Source organism: Pecten maximus, chromosome 11 (assembly GCF_902652985.1).
Source record: "Pecten maximus chromosome 11, xPecMax1.1, whole genome shotgun sequence".
Classification (NCBI taxonomy): Eukaryota; Metazoa; Mollusca; class Bivalvia; order Pectinida; family Pectinidae; genus Pecten; species Pecten maximus.
Window position 1 is genome coordinate 18,538,682 of NC_047025.1, and position 19,855 is coordinate 18,558,536.

General features: G+C 37.6%; 1 protein-coding gene across 1 annotated transcript; it reads right to left on the bottom strand.

Annotated features, from left to right (window-relative positions):
- Positions 1 to 1,401: 1,401 nt before the first annotated feature.
- Positions 1,402 to 19,643, bottom strand: LOC117337111 (anillin-like). Its single transcript, XM_033897904.1, has 18 exons — positions 19,369 to 19,643; positions 17,435 to 17,570; positions 16,317 to 16,436; positions 15,657 to 15,801; positions 12,599 to 13,766; positions 12,062 to 12,161; positions 10,022 to 10,836; positions 9,751 to 9,830; positions 9,319 to 9,455; positions 8,901 to 9,044; positions 8,282 to 8,437; positions 7,806 to 7,978; positions 7,417 to 7,495; positions 7,071 to 7,180; positions 6,424 to 6,510; positions 5,169 to 5,276; positions 4,639 to 4,811; positions 1,402 to 3,457 (listed from the first exon to the last, which is right to left on the bottom strand). Exons 1-18 carry the CDS (start codon positions 19,402 to 19,404, stop codon positions 3,328 to 3,330), a joined length of 3,897 nt encoding a protein of 1,298 aa, XP_033753795.1. The 5' UTR covers positions 19,405 to 19,643; the 3' UTR covers positions 1,402 to 3,327.
- Positions 19,644 to 19,855: the final 212 nt, after the last annotated feature.

Below are 19,855 nucleotides of genomic sequence, written 5' to 3' on the forward strand. Positions count from 1 at the left end.
AATGTGATATCAGAGACTCGGGGGACAGTGGGGCAATGTCAAGTCAGTCCTAAACAAAATATGGACCAATGTGATATCAGACTCGGGGGACAGTGAGGCAATGTCAAGTCAGTCCTAAACAAAATATGGACCAATGTGATGTCAGAGACTCCAATGACAGTGGGGCAATGTCAAGTCAGTCCTAAACAAAATATGGACCAATGTGATATCAGACTCGGGGGACAGTGGGGCAATGTCAAGTCAGTCCTAAACAAAATATGGACCAATGTGATATCAGACTCGGGGGACAGTGGGGCAATGTCAAGTCGGTGCCTAAACAAAATATGGACCAATGTGATGTCAGAGACTCGGGGGACAGTGGGGCAATGTCCAGTGAGTCCTTAATAAAATATGGACCAATGTGATGTTAGAGACTCGGGGGGACAGTGGGGCAATGTCCAGTCAGTCCTTAATAAAATATGGACCAATGTGATGTCAGACTCGGGGGGGGGGGGGGGGGGGGGGGGGGGACAGTGGGGCAATGTCCAGTCAGTCCTAAACAAAATATGGACCAATGTGATGTCAGACTCGGGGGGGGGGGGGGGGGGGGGGACGGGACAGTGGGGCAATGTCCAGCCAGTCCTTAACAAAATATGGACCAATGTGATATCAGACTCGGGGGACAGTGGGGCAATGTCAAGTTGGTGCTAAACAAAATATGGACCAATGTGATATCAGACTCGGGGGACAGTGGGGCAATGTCAAGTTGGTGCTAAACAAAATATGGACCAATGTGATATCAGACTCGGGGGACAGTGGGGCAATGTCAAGTCAGTCCTAAACAAAATATGGACCAATGTGATGTCAGAGACTCCAAGGACAGTGGGGCAATGTCCAGCCAGTCCTAAACAAAATATGGACCAATGTGATATCAGAGACTCCAAGGGACAGTGGGGCAATGTCAAGTCAGTCCTAAACAAAATATGGACCAATGTGATATCAGACTCGGGGGACAGTGGGGCAATGTCAAGTCAGTCCTAAACAAAATATGGACCAATGTGATGTCAGACTCGGGGGACAGTGGGGCAATGTGATAGTCAGTCCTAAACAAAATATGGACCAATGTGATGCCAATATTTGTTGTACCAGTCCCTTCAAAAGACGCCCACAATTCATATGCAGAAAAACACTACAAAACAAGTGCAATCAATGATTGCGAAAGCTCACCGTCATAACCGGTGAGCTACAAACGTGACAAGAGCATCAGGATTTATTCATATTTAGAGCTTAATGCAATTTCCATCAGCACTGAAGTCACTGGTTGAATACAAGAATAATTGGAAGCCTTGTCATGGACAAGGGTATGTATACCTACACCAAGGTTCAAATGTTTGATACATCCAGTGAAAACTATAAATACAATTTTGTCTGTTAAAACATTTATTAAAAATCTTGTGACATATGAGCTACTTACTCATCAATCTTTCTTATATCAATAAATTACAATTCTATAAAAAAAATCTTTGACATGCTCTTCAGACTCATATAAAATCACGTAACTATCCTGCAGTTAGTGGCTAGAGTCTCGTTTAAGTATTGGTCAACTTTAATGTCTAATGCCAAGCATGTATCCTTCAGTTTTTCTCTAGAAGTATAGGCAGAGTATGTGTCTTTTGAGCGATACACAAGATTATATATTAGCTGCAGTACATACTGTCAAACCACAACTGTTCAAATTGGTTGCAAGGAAAGTTATTCAGGTATAGATTATTTTCGTTTTCAAAGACTTTCTTAAACCATAAGGTAACATACTTATGAGCAAATTCAACATAAAGGTTCAATGGTGTTCATATTAACATTGCTCAGGGTTATTCCAATGTAGAACAATGGAAAGGATTCAAATATTTATCTACCACATGCAGATTTTCTATAATTAATTCTGGCGTCCTTTTGGATATAAATTCCCTGAAAAACGGAGCATTGCAAAACCTGAATGAAGATAATTTGTAAATCCGACACATCATTGTACAGTTGAGTTTTTTGAGTACTTTGTAAACAATATATATACTTTATCTACATTGTCAAAATTTCATAGATAACATAAGAAATTATCCTTTAAATAATTTGCTTGAAGGTTACACAATGTGAATACTAGATTCCATGCTTTTGATAACTTTTAATGCATTTCATTTATTTTCAATTTAACCTGTCAAAAGTCAGGAGACTTTTTTATGCTAATGTTTTTCAAGATAAATGTCCTATAATCAACCTAAGAATGCTATAACATGTTGAATCTAATCATACAACTGTAATATATCAAATCGCACACAGGTCCTATACCAAGAGTTGTTCTAAAACAAATTAAATATGAAAAGTGTGAGGCAACTTTACTTATCAATATATATAAAAATAATGTTACACAAGTTAAATTATTATGTCTGGACTTTCATTCACATCATACATTTTGTGATGGACTTTCTACCAGATCATTATAATGAGTTTCAAAATAACCCTAATCTGTTGTTGATGTTACACTATATATCAACATTAAACAATGCTACAAACACCGATACAAACACACCACAGCTGTAATGACTGACAAAAGGAAAGATCAGAAAGACAAGTTAAAATGTTTCTTTAAAATATATAACAAGTACAATACTAAAGTCAGTTCAAAGCTTCCTGTACCTGTTTTCTGAGGACTATACTGGATAAATGTAACGACAGAATTAGAAAGAAAGGAGAGATTGGGGAGGAAAGGACAGAGTACAGCAGTGACATGGAACACAATATGGGTAATTAGTTAAACGAGATATTACACTAACTATATGCATAATCACAGATCAAATAGGACTACTATGTACATGGCACCTTCTCTAAATTGTCACCTGAAGTGTCTTCAGTTGATATGATAATTACGACTACATTCTGACATCAGAATGAGTAGATGTATACAGTAAATACTGTATTAAGTAACACATAACTGTCTTATGTTACAAAACCAGCAGGAATTGTAATACAGATAACAAAGTCTGGGTGAGTGAAATTCTGATATGCAGCATTCTTATATACTTCAAAAACATATAATACATGATCAAGCCTCTATAACTAGTAGGGTTATGTCTTCAATAAGCCGAGTAGTAGAACATTAATCATTATACCGGTAATAATTAACTCTATAATATCATGATAGGTTATTTAACTAAGACTAAAAAACACGGTTAAAAATTGACATGTGTAGCACTGGAGCACAATGACAAAGTAAACATGAAAACCAATCACTATGTTTGTAACATGAAAGATGAATGATGAAAGACATGTGTAAAATCTTGCGGATGAAGAAATGGATCAGTTTATCCTGGCAGCTTTGACAGGTCGCATGGCATCAGCGTGCCAGGTACGTATGTTGGCCAGTGCTCTGTTGACTTTGTTACACCACATAATCCTCTCCTCTTTAGTGTCAGCAGAAAGTCTGTGCCTACAACACAATCAACAGATTCTAAAAAACTTAATGTCTTTATTTATCATACCATTCTTTAAGAAGAACAAGTTTATTGTCAACCCTGTAAGATCTTAACCTTACTAAAATCATTCCTAAAATCAGAAATGATTGAACACCCATACAAAATACAGAATCTCTTTGGACAGACCCGTCCCTGTTCAGTAACAGGATGGTCAAATTCCCCCTGGAGTTGTGACGGGACAGTTCAATTCCCCCTGGAGTTGTGACGGGACAGTGCAATTAACCCTGGAGTTGTGACAGGACAGTTCAATTAACCCTGGAGTAGTGACAGGACAGTTCAATTAACCCTGGAGTAGTGACAGGACAGTTCAATTAACCAAGGAGTAGTGACAGGACAGTGCAATTAACCCTGGAGTTGTGACAGGACAGTTCAATTAACCAAGGAGTAGTGACAGGACAGTTCAATTACCCCTGGAGTTGTGACGGGACAGTTCAATTACCCCTAGAGTTGTGACGGGACATTTTAATTACCCCTGGAGTTGTGACGGGACAGTGCAATTAACCCTGGAGTTGTGACGGGACAGTTCAATTAACCCTGGAGTTGTGACAGGACAGTTCAATTAACCCTGGAGTTGTGACAGGACAGTTCAATTGCCCCTGGAGTTGTGACGGGACAGTTCAATTAACCCTGGAGTTGTGACGGGATAGTGCAATTAACCCTGGAGTTGTGACGGGACAGTTCAATTACCCCTGGAATTGTGACAGGACAGTTCAATTGCCCCTGGAGTTGTGACGGGACAGTTCAATTAACCCTGGAGTTGTGACGGGACAGTTCAATTAACCCTGGAGTTGTGACAGGACAGTTCAATTGCCCCTGGAGTTGTGACGGGACAGTTCAATTAACCCTGAGGTAGTGACTTGACAGTTCAATTAACCCTGAGTTGTGACAGGACAGTTCAATTAACCCTGGAGTTGTGACAGGACAGTTCAATTAACCCTTGAATTGTGAGGGGACAGGGGAATTACCCCTGGAGTTGTGATTGGACAGTTCAATTAACCCTGGACATGACAGTTCAATTACCCCTGGAGTTGTGAGGGGACAGTTCAATTACCCCTGGAGTTGTGAGGGGACAGGGGAATTAAACTATTTCATGACAACTATAGAATATATCGATTTAGTTGATCAGACAACTTACCGTGTTGTTGTCATTGTGTTGTAAGTCTTAGAGACCAAGGTGTCAGGCTCTCCTCTTCGTGGCTGTCGTACAGTGACCAGCTCAAAGGTGTTTGGCCTGGCACAGATATCCCGCGGAATCAGACCAACCTTCTCGGTTATACATCGCTTCAGGTCCATCATTCCCATCGGCTCCTACACCACAAAAACAGCAGAATACATGTATTGAAGACTTTAAATATTCACCATATTGGAGGGATAGTAGGCACTTCTTAGCAGCTCGCAGCTCATCAAACAAGGGTACTGTCCTTGATACATAGCTTGCCTCACATTTTATATCAATTTACCTCACACTAGAATTTGGAGTTCAACTGGAATTTATATACATATTGCACTGATATTTTAATAAAAATAAACATTGCAATATTTAAAGGAAAATAGACATAGTTTAAATTAGGTTTTGAATTGTAGAAAGCATTGGAATTAATTCATTGAGTCCACTTTCCCCAACATTGATAATTGTGCTGCTCCTAGTAGGATATAAAACCTTACCTTGCGTGTCTCATCGTTGGGGTACTTCCACCAACAGAGTTTATTGCCAGTGAGGACACACCATCTCCTATGCCATGCCCCTAGACCACTGACATCCTCAAACATTGTCTGTAGATAAAAGCATTTGTGACATGTTCATACATCAATAGAATTTATAAGGTGAGACTTCTGCAGTCATTCATTGTACAACAATGGCGGAAAATGAACCATCAACGAGCAATTATTTTGATGATTACTTAGTACGTATTCAATGCAATAAATATCCACAACACCACCTAGCCAGTGAAAATATTTCAATTTAAATACTGTGAAACCTGCTCTAACGACCCCCTGCATATAACGACCGCCTGTCTATAATGACCGATTTTAAGATTCCCCGTAAGATTTTACAATATAACGACCCTCTGTATAACGACAACCTGTCTAATGTGCCTAACGACCGGTGTTTTTGGAACGACGGTCGCATGTTTGTTTTCTATAGCAACCGATTTCTGTCAGCCATCTTCTGCTCTCGACAGTCATCCCTCATAAAATCCCCGGAAAATTCAGACACTTTGACCCTGGCCTGATTATATCAACAAAAGACCTTAATTGTAGCTGTCGGTAGGAGCGTTTGTACTGTCGCCATCTTTAATTAGTCAATATTGATAAAAAGTCGTAAACTGACACAAATATCCGGATTTCAGTTAGGGTCGGGAAAAAAAAATCTTTTGGTTTTTAAGAAGTAAGTTTATGTCACAAAATTGTTAGTAGTAACACAAACATAATTGAATAATTATTGTGTATTATTTTTTTTTAAATTTAAGAATGAAAGGGAGATAATTTGATAAATACATTTAGCATTATTTCAGAACAAAATATTTGAAAAAAGTATCCATAAAACCATTTTGAGTTATATTTTGTCTTTGAGTCCACAAAATCATTAAAGATTTAAACCCTTCAGATTTATAAAATATATATATATATATATAAAGTTTATGCATTTATTTGACTTCTGACTGGTCTTCTGAATGCCCTGTTCAATGACAAGTTATTTATGACAGTTTCACGTAAATTGGTTGGTGCGATAATTTTGATCTGTCTATAAAGGCAACCTGTCTATAGTGACCGTTTTTCTGCCATCGCTTGGGCGGTCTTTATAGACAGGTTTGACTGTGTAGTTATTTTGATTGATTTTATTAGTTACATACCAAAATTGGCAAGTGGAGTACCTATTATCTTGTTAAATATTATAAAACTTTTTTGATTTAATTACCAGGAATCCACGTTCTTCCACATTCTGTTCCATCAAGCACTTGAGCCTCATGTAGATGGTGCCGTGCAGCGGTGATAAGTAGGGTATCTGTGGTCAAGAGATTAGTTGCAAAGGATGTAACAGAAAACTTAAGTATTGACATATCAAAAAGGCCCCACAAAGTGTGCCTCAGCATTTGACACTAAATAATTCAAGATATTGTGCAAAAGATGATTTTCTATTTATAGGAATGGTGACCTAGACATTTTCTATCCAGGCCTGAAAAGCTTAACTTTACAATGCAAGGGCTTTCTTTGATAAAGCCTGAAAATCTATTCAACTTTCTTCAAGGAAGCACTGGATGGTCAGAGTTTAATCAAGCCTACAGTACTCAAGATATTGTGAAGAAACCAAAAAGCGGACAGAGGGACAAGTCGATTATCATAGGGCATCATATCTCATTATGCTGTGCTCCAATAATCATGAAATGCTATACTTCTGAAAGTTACCATTTACAGTTTCTCAGGCACACTTAACCCAACTGTCAACAAGCACCAGAAAAGTAAACAAGCTTTAATGTGAAATACATGTCATTAAAATTAATAATTATTTTAAGTCTGAACAGACTTACAAAACATTTAAAACCTTGAGAAAAATATATCACCAACCCTTTCCAGTGTGAAGCTGCTCTTGTCCAGGTGCTTCATGGTAATGGGCAATGAAGTGATCAGGGTAAAACTGGTTGTTCTAACTGCGGTTGGACCCCCAGGACTTGGGCCTGTCAACAGAACATTTTCACTTTAAATGAGTTTGAAATGTAACCCTGAAGTTATCCGAAATTTTCCAAATTCAGCACTGGTTGACTATTCTACATTTGATGAGCCAATTAGTGATAAATTTTCCATAATATTCCAATCTTCAAATTTTCAGACTTGCCAACACGAGATTAGGGTGTATGACAGAATAATGTAGTTGCCAAGGTAATCATAGGTTGTCTATGTAGGATTTTCTCACCTGTAAGGGAGGTTGATTTTAGCGGTTTCTTTGGCGTTTTCTTCTTCTTGTCTTTTGTTGAATATTCTTTTGAAACAGACTACAATATAAAGAGTAGTTGCAAAACACAGAAGAATAAATAACAAGCAGATTTTATAGGTCATAACATCTTCAAGCATTTTCAGGGCTACTCCAGTAAAATTTATATCCAGTGAGAGGACTTCAAAAACAACAAGATTCTATGTGTGATGGGTGCTGGAGAAAACCCAGCTTATGATATCGTACCGTTGGACTTTAATCACTTCTATGGGGGGTCCCTATTTAACAAACCTGGAGTCCTCCCGTTGGGGAAGATATGTTACTTGAATAGTCCTAACATTATAATTTGGAACTTCCCTTTTCTAACTTACCATGCTATAGATTTCCATACAGAGCTTGAAGCTGCCTGATATGCCATGTATCTTAATTAGATTGGGAAAGTCGAGACTACCCCTCATCATGGGGTCGTGTGTGGACAACATCTGGGTAACGATCACCTGTGTGTGGTTCCGTATCAGTATCAGGAAGTAGTGTACAGTGTTATCTGTAATTTCACAACAGACCTCGTTAATCATGTCTTCACAGCTATTCTCTGTAATAATATTAAGGTGAGGAATTTGTGAAATAACAACAGTTCTTGTTTTATAAATAATATTTAGCTGTAACAGAGGCCGTCCTTTCTTTCAAGGCCTCCCCGACAGGTTGAACCCTAGACATCTGGTTTACTAGTCTTAGGCTCAACCAGTTGAGCTAAAGAGAATTCTCTTTAACTGAGCAATATATTGGAGTTAGTATTTACCAGGATTACATTATTTCAACAATCAAGATATGACGAAGTATGTCTCACCTTGTGCGGTACCTATCCTAGTAACAAAGTCCTTTTTAAGAGGCAGTCTGATGTCACTGATGGTAAGTGAACCTTTCGGTCCACTGCCAGGAGGGTCCAACTGCCCTGTATCCTTCAGTCTCTGTACCTCAGTCAGGTACGCTTGCCTTTTCTGACCTGGATAACAGAAAAGGATGAATATTGCTTCATTTACAAAATTACTTTATCAAACTAGAAACTGCAAGACAACTTTGTAATTATAATTGTTATTTGTAAATATCATTAAGAGGTTTTTTCCCCAGTATACCAAAAATGTTAAAGATTTTAAAATTTCTATAGCATACAAGACAGACAGAACATACATGAATCACAGAAGAATGTTCTTTCTGAGGTTAAGTACAATATGAACAAAAGTAAAGTAAAGTATAACCCTGCAGGGACCCTTATACCATATTTAATATCAATATGCTATTCAACAATTGCACCAAAATGTTAATATTAGAAAACCAACGACGATGCCAATGCTGGGGTGACAACATTAGCTCTCCCTCTTCTTTGAAGAGACAAGCTAAAAATACAAATTCATTAAACTTAGAAATTTACATAAAACTACTAGTGGTATATTTTTTTTAACACATACATGAGAGAAGAAGCAGTCTGTGACATTCCACCTGCTCGGCTGAGCCTGCGAAGTGAGAGTTAGCAGCACAGCACTGGTTCAGGGCATTACTCGTCTGCATTATCACACTCTGTTCCTGACTCACCAACTCATGTAACTCCTGAAACAGATGTCACCTGTTAGTTTGAGAAGCAGGTGTTTTCTGTAGAGGATGGAATGGTATTACAAAGAGATGTCAACACCAAAAAGATACATGGAATAATGGAAACACCAAATTTAGACATTTAGACTGAAAAATTCATCTCAACGACACAAAAATATCCCAATTTACAGTGAAGCACTCTTTGAATGGCAGTCTAGTTAAATATGTTATTATGATAAATATTTTACACCCCAGATAAACGTGCCACTATCATCAAAGCGGGTTGTATACCTGTATTCCTTTCCTTGATAGATTTACGTTCCATATCTCTGGGCAGGCTGGTCGGCATCTCTATATTCTCCTCCACCACATCAGCTGAGTATGTCCTGTTTCTCACAATCCTTTTTTGGGCACCAGAACTCAGATCCATGTTCCTGTAAAACATACAAGAACCTTTAGGGACAAGCATCCAACAAACAGAAGTTTATTGCAGCACAGTTATTATAGAGCTGATTGTTCACAAATGTTCCTTGTGTGGAACATAAAAGATATATATTTGTCTTATTTGATAATAAGAAAGGCATTTTATTGAAGATAATGATGAAATCAGTGTCTCAACATATTTATCACTAGTAATTGAATGGGAAAAATTACATATAATATCAAGTTTGTCTGTTTTATGAATTTATAAATTCATCAGAGAATCTTAAAAAAACTAGCTGTAATTACTGGGAGTTCCTGTAGCTGCTGACACTGTAGACTGGCTGGCTATCATTGGCAATGGCATAGCTCTGATGTCTGTGGTGGCGCTGTAAATAAACAGATATATACAAAGACCCATTAAATTACCATAAATTTGCATTAAACGTCATAAATCATATTATTAAACAACATATCTAAAACGAAAAAGCTTTCCTTAATTTTTCTTAAGCAAAATGTTTAGTATGTATGCCAGAATTATAATGTGACAGTTGAGAATAATTAGGATGAGTACACTTACAGGGGCAGCCACTGGTTGTTTGTGTCTATACACCACTTCATCGTCAGTGTCATCCTCAGCACCGATTGCCTCATCCAGGAGGTCACTCACTCCCTGTTCGTCTTCCTCATCAGAGTCATAATCTGTGTAGCCTTGGTGTCGTCGAGGTGGCTGACCCAGGGAACTCTGACTACTCGAGGCAGAACTCTCACTATCCAAACTGCTCGAGCTGTCCTCCTGAGCAAGACTTCGTAAATTTGTTGTACTTTGGTGACGCACACTGGCTGGTACTGATGCAACAGGTTCACGGACCCTTTGCTGTTGGCCTCTCCGCTCCTGTTCATTCGGTCGATGAGGTAATACACTCTGCCTGCGGACAGATGCAGGTACAAATGCACTCAAACTTACATCATCACAGTCTGATTCATCTTCCATTCGTGGAGCATATTCCTCTTCATCCTGGGTTGTGGTACCCTCAGACTGTGTGTCGGTGTAATCCATATCATCTGTTTCCTCTTCTGTTGACAGGACAGGAGGCTGCTGATGTTTCTGGGGAACCAAATCTTCCCCATCTGTACTGTCAAAACTATCACCTTCTTCAAACTGTACCCGTTTCGTAGACTCACTACGGTTCACATTTGGTTTCTCATTGTTGCCTTTTTTCTGTGAAATCAGTCTGTAAATACTGCCTTGACCTTGCTGTGATCCTGTTTTTGGAGCAGGCGGTCGCGCTGGGGGCTGACTTTCAGACTTAGGTCGATCTTGGTTTGTGAAGGTGTAGGAAGCAGTTTCATCTAAAATATCAAATCCCATTGCAGCAAGTTTTCTTTCAAAATCTGGCAGCAAAGGGTGATTGAAAAATCATGTTAGCACCATGCAAAGCGGTGAAAAGCAGAAAAGCATTAATCCCTAAAAACCAAATATGTACAAATGATTCTATCTGTGCCCATTGTTAAGCTGTATAGTATTTCAGAAATGTACCATCCACTTGAGGTATTCATTTGCATTTATAACTTAAGCTGTGTATGGTATAACATCAATGTACCATTATGACCCAGTGATTATATCTGTGCCCATTGTTGAGCTGTGTATGGTATAACATCAATGTACCATTACAACCCAGTGATTCTATCTGTGTCCACTGTAAGCTGTGTATGGTATAACATCAATGTACCATTACGACCCAGTGATTCTATCTGTGTCCACTGTAAGCTGTGTATGGTATAACATCAATGTACCATTATGACCCAGTGATCCTATCTGTGTCCACTGTAAGCTGTGTATGGTATAACATCAATGTACCATTATGACCCAGTGATTCTATCTGTGTCCACTGTAAGCTGTGTATGGTATAACATCAATGTACCATTATGACCCAGTGATCCTATCTGTGCCCATTGTTGAGCTGTGTATGGTATTTATATTAATGTACCATTATGACCAAAGCATTCTAATCTGAATAACAATTTACATGCAATAAATATCTAGCTACCGTCACCATATTACCTTTACCCGTGTTAACTAATATTTCTCTCCTATGAATGAAATGCATGCAGGCAAAATAGTAAAGCAATGTGTAGCATATATAACTATAGTTTTTTGTATATATATGAAGCAACATATAAATCATACATATATAGTATGTATATTTTATTAACAATTTACTTGACAAAAAAATAAAAATAAAACCTTTGAGAACAGTTTATATTGATTATACATCTGACCAAGAAATGTCATTATAGTCCTTTTAAAGTTTCGTCCTAAAATTTTATAGATATTATTTATGTGGACACAAATTAACTTCATTGTAATTACAACAGAGTATGTATGTGGATGTTTACATTCATACATAATTTATCATTTTCAATGTATGCTCAAAATCTTGAAAAGTTTTCAGACTATAAATGCACCATGATCCACTGTGATCATGACCAATAAGTCCAGGAGGTAAATGATAAGTCATCAATCTACACACTAGGTAAATATAGAGAATTTGAGAATTTTTACAGCATCCAAGTACAATTGAATTCGAGTATTGTTGTATTTGCTACACTGACTTACCTGCCCTGGCTCGAGCCTTTATTGTCTCACGTCTGTCCTCCCTCTTCACACACTCTTCCTCTGACTCGGACAACTTAGTCTCATAAGCCACAGGCTTGTTCTGAAATTAGCAATTCTCAAGATCACATATTCAAAGTGGAAAAAAACATTTTATTGGCTCATACTTTCTGTTTTTGCAGGAAATACACTCAAAAGGAATGTCACAGAGTGCAAGAGTGATGCAAACAGGAACAAAACAACAGAAATTTTCAAATACTGGTACGGTAAACATACATATTTCAGCAATGAGCACATGTAATTACTTTAGTGTTTTTCGCTCGGAAAGATTAATGATGATTGTGCCAATCATAGTTTATTTACATTGGTTTTTATGGCAATCATTGTTGGTGCCATAATTCATCATTCCGCCAATCTGTTGAGTGCCTCAAATTAAGTATGCTTACAGCAGTTGATTCATTAATTCAGGTAAACTAAAAAAAGTAAGCTTCAAGGTAAAGTAGGCTTATTTCATTTTAAAAACTTATCGAAGGCACTCACCTGGTCAGGCTGTTGTGTGGGCCTCATATCCTCCTTCAGTATGCCGTTCTGCCACCTGTTCTGCAGGGATGCCAACTCATTCATCCTATCCCTCCTCAGCTTGTCAGCAATGTCATCAGTCTTGCTGTGCTGGGTCTGCTCCAACAATCGCTGCTGCATCATTTTGGTAGCACTTCCTACCTTTCCTGGAGACGCTCCTGGCTGTAATTTCACCGGGGTAGATTTTACAGGTGTGCACTTGACAGGAGAGCTCTTTAGCTGCCCTGCCTTCTCTACAATACTGTCTTTAAAGCTTTTATGAGGTGTTAGATTTTTGTTTTTCACATTGGGTGTTTTATTAACAGGTGCAGGTGTTTTCAAAGGAGATTTGGTTGGAGAAGAGGCCCCAGGATCAACCTTTTTAATGTGTGCAACCTGGTTACTGGAGGACATGTCTTCCCACGCTGACATCCTAGCTCCAACAGAGTAGGCGGTAGGTTCTTCCTCTTTCTGGGGGGTCTGTTCATCAACTCTTTGCTGCCAAGATGCCATCCTAGATGACACAGGCTTGGATGCTGGGTCATCGCCCTGTTCTATGCTGTCTGTCTCTTTTGAGACAGATACAGGTCTAGGCAGAGGTGGTTTGTCTGTAACTGCAGTAGCCACCTGACGTGAGGGAAGATGGACTTTCTTAGTTACTGCTGTTTTGGTTGGGGTGCTGGACACTTTTTCCCAGGTTGCCAGTTTGGAAGACATGGGCTTCTCAGAGGGATCCATTGGTTTCTCTTTTGGTGTATCTGCTTTTTTCCAAGAATTCAGTCGCTCTCTGATTGGTTTTTCAGTTGGATCCTCTTCACTCTCTTGTGACTCATCTGAAGCTTGAGTGTTGACAGGAACCTGGTCAACTAACTGGCGAATCTTGTGCTTGGGTTGGGAGCCCTTTGCTGGCGAATTCAGCTGAACAGAATGTTGACTCACATGTCTGGCAGGTGAAGAAGAGGAAGCTGGCATTCGCTTGGGTGAGGAAATAGCTGGTGAGCTGATGACTGGAGGAAGGGGTGGCGGTGGGGGCGCTGCTGCCTTACTGGGGTTGTGGGCTTTCACAGGTGACCGGGACGGAGATCCAGCACTGTCAGATCCAGAGTCAATCTTAGGGGGTTGCCACTTGGGCTTTTTCTCCTCTTGTTTGCTGGGTAAAAATAAACATACAACATTGAATATGTGTCGAGAACATCGATCCAAACATTATATTGATATCAAATACTTAATATTCCACCTCCTGCACATTAGTTTTGCTTTCAATCTGATTTGCAGATAGTATAAAACAACACTTTAACCTTGAGTACAACTTGCTTTTACTGGTAATACAATTTATAGACTGTCAACCCGTGAGTACAACTTGTGTTTACTGGTAATACAACTTATAGACAGTCAACCCGTTAGTTAGAGTACAACTGGTGTTTACTGGCAATACAACTTATAGACTGTCATCCTGTGAGTACAACTTGTGTTTACTGGTAATACAACTTACAGACTGTCATCCCGTGAGTACAACTTGTGTTTACTGGTAATACAACTTATAGACTGTCAACCCGTGAGTACAACTGGTGTTTACTGGTAATACAACTTATAGACTGTCAACCCGTGACTACAACTTGTGTTTACTGGTAATACAACTTATAGACAGTCAACCTGTTAGTTAGAGTACAACTTGTGTTTACTGGTAATACAACTTATAAACAGTCAACCTGTTAGTTAGAGTACAACTTGTGTTTACTGGTAATACAACTTATAGACCGTCAACCCGTGAGTACAACTTGTGTTTACTGGTACTGGTAATACAACTTATAGACTGTCATCCCGTGAGTACAACTTGTGTTTACTGGTAATTATAACTTATAGACTGTCAACCCGTGAGTACAACTTGTGTTTACTGGTAATACAACTTATAGACTGTCAACAAATTTACATGTACAGTCAAACCTGTCATATGTGACCTTCCAATGGAGTCAATAAAAAAGGTCACATATGACAGGTGGTCTCTTAATCCAGGTTCAAAGAAAATTACCCGAAAAGTAAAGCTCATAAATATTCTGCCACATATGTAAAATGTATCAGCTACAAGTATCAGTACAAATATGAAAAGGAATTTCCTCAGTGATCAATTAAGATTGTGAACATAATAAAATCTGTAAGAAATCTCTTTGATTTAAAATACAAAAAAAAAATAATCAAAGATTTTGAATGGCTCATTTGATTATTTCCAGTGTAGGATACATTTAAAAAAAAAAAAAAAAAAAAAAAAAATTTCAATCCTGAATTCCTGGTCCGGACTTCCGTCCGGATTATTAGTCACGTAACTGCATTTCCTTCATCACGATGGAGACGTTTTTAACTGGCAAATATCTGTCCTAATGTCTCCAAAAGAACATAAATTTCAGTTTAACAGTAAGTTGACTGTTTATGCACTCATTTTCATACTTCCCAAGCTAATTTTTGTATTTCTATCTATTAAAATTTCGTGAAAATCTTCTGAATTGCTAGGACGTCTTTTCGCCCAATCCCTCGGGCTCTCCTTTTTGAGAAGTAAACTAGTTTCGTTCGTTATTGGGTGTTATCAGGGCAAAGATAATGAATTCAATACATTCTATGAGACAGAATAAAACATTTCCGGCATTTCTGAAGTATCTTTTAATCTTCAAAAGCGGACAAGTTCGTCCGGTTTCTTCTTGATTATGACTTCTGCTTCCGTTTTTAAAATTCAGAAAGTCGTTGAAAAAAGTCACTTTTCAGCATTTGGGACACGGAAATGATGGTCGTTAGTCGCGTCTGACAGGTGGTCGCTTAATTCAGGTCACTAGTATAGTAAATAACGTTGGGAGGAAAAAATATGGTCGCATATGAAAGGAAGTCGTTTAATTCAGGTGGTCGCTAAGGCAGGTTTGACTGTATATCAGTAAATTATTTATGATTTACGCTACACATTAGTTGTACAATATTGTGTTGATATAAGCTGCTCTAAAAACAGGTACATCACACAAATATTTATCTGCTGTAAACATAGTCAATATGGACTTACTGGATGGTCGGGTGACTAAGATCATCCTCCCAATTATTAATGTTGGCGGCCAGTTTTGCCAATCTGCCTCTCCTCGATTGATTCCCACCATTCTCCTTGACTGGCGACCCATGATTCTGTGTTACTGGTACAGTAGATGTTTCACCTATTGAGCAGACATTGTATCATAAAAAATATATGATCGAAATTACTATAATTCATACCCTACACCAGTACATACTGGTCTATCCAAATGTCTTTTGGACACTTTTTGTATTTTTTTTTCTCCCTTTCTAAAATCAATCCCAGTAACCTGAGTTGATGGCAATGAATAACCAATTAGCAATTAGATATGGTTGCTATAAATAAATACATATATGGATGGACTGCATTCAGAAATCCAACTGAAAGTGAATTCCTTCAATTTCTTTTAAAATCTACAAATGACATTAAAAAACCAAGTGCCCCCATTAAAATTCAAATTCAAAATTATTTTTAAAATTTTTCAATAACCATTTCTTGGCTATTTCAAGCAGAGCTTTGAAATTCATGCCGCTCTCAAGGTTGGTACAAACCATGTTTTTCTTATTCCACTATAAACACTACTTATTAAGATTCATTAATAAACATGTCAAGTTTTGTTAGTACATTAGTCCCTGATCATATGCAATGTCCCTGTACCTTGTTCCTTCCTGGACTTGGCAATCTGCTGCATACGAGACTTGACACTACTTATGGCTGGTGTATCTGCTTTGATTTGCATAGCTTCCTCCCTCAGACACTGTCTCTTTCCGGGAGATTCTGAAATGAAACAACAGATAATGTTTACCATCAGATGAAGCTTGGTGTTCAGATTACATCTAAATGGAAATCACAATCAATTTTTTCATGTTCAATAAAAACGACTGTAATTAATCCAATGCTCCAGATAATTTTAAGATCAGGGAGTGATGTACTCCCTCTGACAAAGGACGAGGAGTAATCCAGATACTTTTGTGGTCATTGTACGCATACTTAAACTAAACAACACCACAATCTACCTTGTACTTGTTTGTTTTCTAACCCTGCATACTTTACAAAATATGATATGCGCGTCACCATCACTCAAAATTTCCAGATACGGAAATGAATGGCTCCACGCTTTTGCCATTGTTGAATGAATATTGACACGTTATTTACTTTTACAAATTGTTAGTAATTTCGTCTATAATACCTTTGAAGATAATCTGGCTTTTCGTTGACAGAAGATTTAGTTTTAGAAAATATTGTCAGCAGACACCATCTTAAGCTTGTTGCCATTCACGAAGCCCTCCTTATGGCATCAGTGATCCGAGTCAATAGAGCGTTTTGAAGCACTTGTGATCAGACTTTAGCAACAAACAGTGCTTGGAACAAGTCTTGAAGCATATAGTCAAGTTACGTTGGGCATTGTCAGTCAATAAAAAAATGTCTCATGCATCATTTATAAGTAGCACATACATGGACACATAACTATGCGTCAAAGTCTTAGGTGTAATGCTACATTCATGGGAGTTTTTGTACGCCTCCATTTTCTTCAGGGAGGTTTTTTCTAATTTCATCTGACAGAAGAAATAATGTTTAATGCTGTTTTGACTTGCTTGGTATCCCCTGATATGTATATACCAGATAATTCCATTTGCATGAAAATAGAACATTTTGCATTAAGGTATAGATAGCAGAACTTTGAAATAATGTTATTCGGTGACCCATGAATGTTCAAATTCAATGGACAATTAAAACATTCCCTAAAAGTTTCCAATTTTACTTTGAAATCTTACCTTCATCTTTACTCTTTAACACAACATTTTCCGAGGTGCTATCCTCAAGTATACGTTTCCTAGGCATAGGTTCCGGAGTTTTCCCTAGCTTCTGATTTAACATCTCTCGTCTCTGTCTGGTTCGCTCCAGTAATCTCTACAACAGGATGTAAGGACAATGACATACAGTTATAATTCATTGTAAATGGGATAATTTCCATTGTGTTATTATGATTATATGAGTACCTGGTTGATATTTACAATGATTCTTCTTTTTGGTTTGTTTCCATGTTTGACTCTATTTCGAAAAAGCATTCATTTTCTTTAAAATGAATATTTTCTCTTCCTTTCTTTTTGAAGAAAATATCCAAATTTGCTATTTTCTTCAAAAAGAAAGGAAGAGAAAATATTGAGGAAATTTTTGGTTACCTTGAAAATTCAGAGAAAAACATAAGGATCTACCATGCTCTAGATACTTAGTAGCTGTCTGAGCTGTACATCTGTCCTCTTTTAATAAGCTAAGTTACAGATACAAAATCTTCATCTAAAGGTCGAGCATGTTTAACATGTAACATAAGCTCTAGAAGAGCTTGAATTCGACATCAAAGTTCAAGTTTGATGTTTATTTAACAACACAAGAGGCTGATCTACCCTCATCTACCACTATCCAGCAGAATATGACTGTGTACTGTAATGTGGGATGTCCTGCTGCAGCTGTCGAAGACAGCATGCTTCAGTCAGGGTTTGCACTTGGCATTTCATAAATGGGGTCCTTTATAGATGAAATGGGGTCCCTGTGAATAATTTCAATGGAGCTTCCAGAAAAAATAAGGTCCTTTCAATTTTCTATGCTTCAAAAGGCTTCAAGCCTTCAATGTTAACGCAAAACCCTGTTCAGTGATCTTGAGATGGCATTATGAAGTAGACATTTGTTTCACTCTATCACAAAGAGACAATTCCTTACTCAAACATACTGCATCATCCCAAAACATGTACACAGTAGAGGCTATCCTTGACCTTATTAATAGGACATTAAACAATACTAAACCAACCACAGAGTGAGCTGCTTTCGTGCAAATATCTAAAATGATACAACTCTAATGAGGAAAGTTTTATATTAAATTATCATGGTATAAATCAGAATTATCAGTCATGATTATAACTGTAACAAAAAAATAACAAGTCAGTTATATATATACAAAACAAGGGAAATAAAATACACAAGTACCTGATACGTATACATAAACATAAGATATTTTGTGAAAGTGATTAAAATTCCTAAAGTTATCTCAACAAACTTAGACTTGATGAACAATTAAATCTGAAAATATAAATTCAGATTTACTTTTTTTTTCCAAAACTTAATTGTCAGTTTATCATATCCAGACCTATAATGATTATGCGTATACATCAAATGAAAAGGGCATGGGATGTATATAACTTACGGACTTGGAAAAGAAGCCTTTGAAAAACTTATGCCAAAAACTTTAAAGTTATACTTTTGATACAAAAAATTATGTAAGTTATAATAAGTCCAAAACATGGTAAAATATGAGAACATAACAAAATATTTCCACAATATTTTGCCATAACATCTCTTTAGACCTCCAATGAAAATATATAAATTTGAAGGGTGTGCCATATATATTTTACTAGTTAATAATATAGATATATATATTACACAATAAAACATCCATAATTCAATTTTAAATGTACAGGTCAATCAAGTATTAACCAGCCAACAGTTCTCAAGTCAGCCATATCTTATACTACTGCTTATCTGTTTAATGTAAAGAGTTGGCTAGAGTCCAACTATTTAAAAGTTGAGGTCACATAATTCATCTGACACGCCTCCAGGCATGCTGCGCTACCATGAGTTGATATACAATTACATTAAAAGTAAAATGCGCGGTCTTATTGTACAATAATCGTTACAGCATTCCATTAACATGCACCTGTGTATCTTCGTCAGAAATGTTGCTAGTATCCATTTTCTCTATTCAAACTTAACAATCGACTTCGTCCGTTGCGTTTACTGCAGCACACAATCGACAAGATGGTCAAGATCATTTACACGTGATGACGAGATTTAATCCATTATTTGAATTCTTCAAATGACACAACACCGAACTCACAAAACGTTCCCTCTTTCTGCTATCATGAAATCCCTACTAACATAACCGCGATGACCGAAAGCTTTGTATCCCTCCAAGTTTACGTCCGCCCCGGCCTCTTTGATCTGTTTAGGTTTCCAAATAAATTGATAATGCTAGCAAGTGGCGAAGTGCTTTTAAAAATAATGAACACAACTCACAATTTATGTGTAATATGCTTACCTCTGTATATGGATCCATTGTTCTTTTTGTCTATGCAACGGACTTCATGAAAAGATCGTGATTTCTGTTCAAATATTCAAATGTAGTACGGTATATCCGAGCCTCC

Coding starts and splice junctions, on each gene's coding strand:
- LOC117337111 (XM_033897904.1), bottom strand. CDS start 19,404: ATGGATACTAGCAACATTTCTGACGAAGATACACAG. Junction 7,979..8,281: donor TAGGATAGGTACCGCACAAG/GTGAGACATACT, acceptor GTGAAATTACAG/ATAACACTGTACACTACTTC. Junction 4,812..5,168: donor CCAACGATGAGACACGCAAG/GTAAGGTTTTAT, acceptor TTTGTGGTGTAG/GAGCCGATGGGAATGATGGA.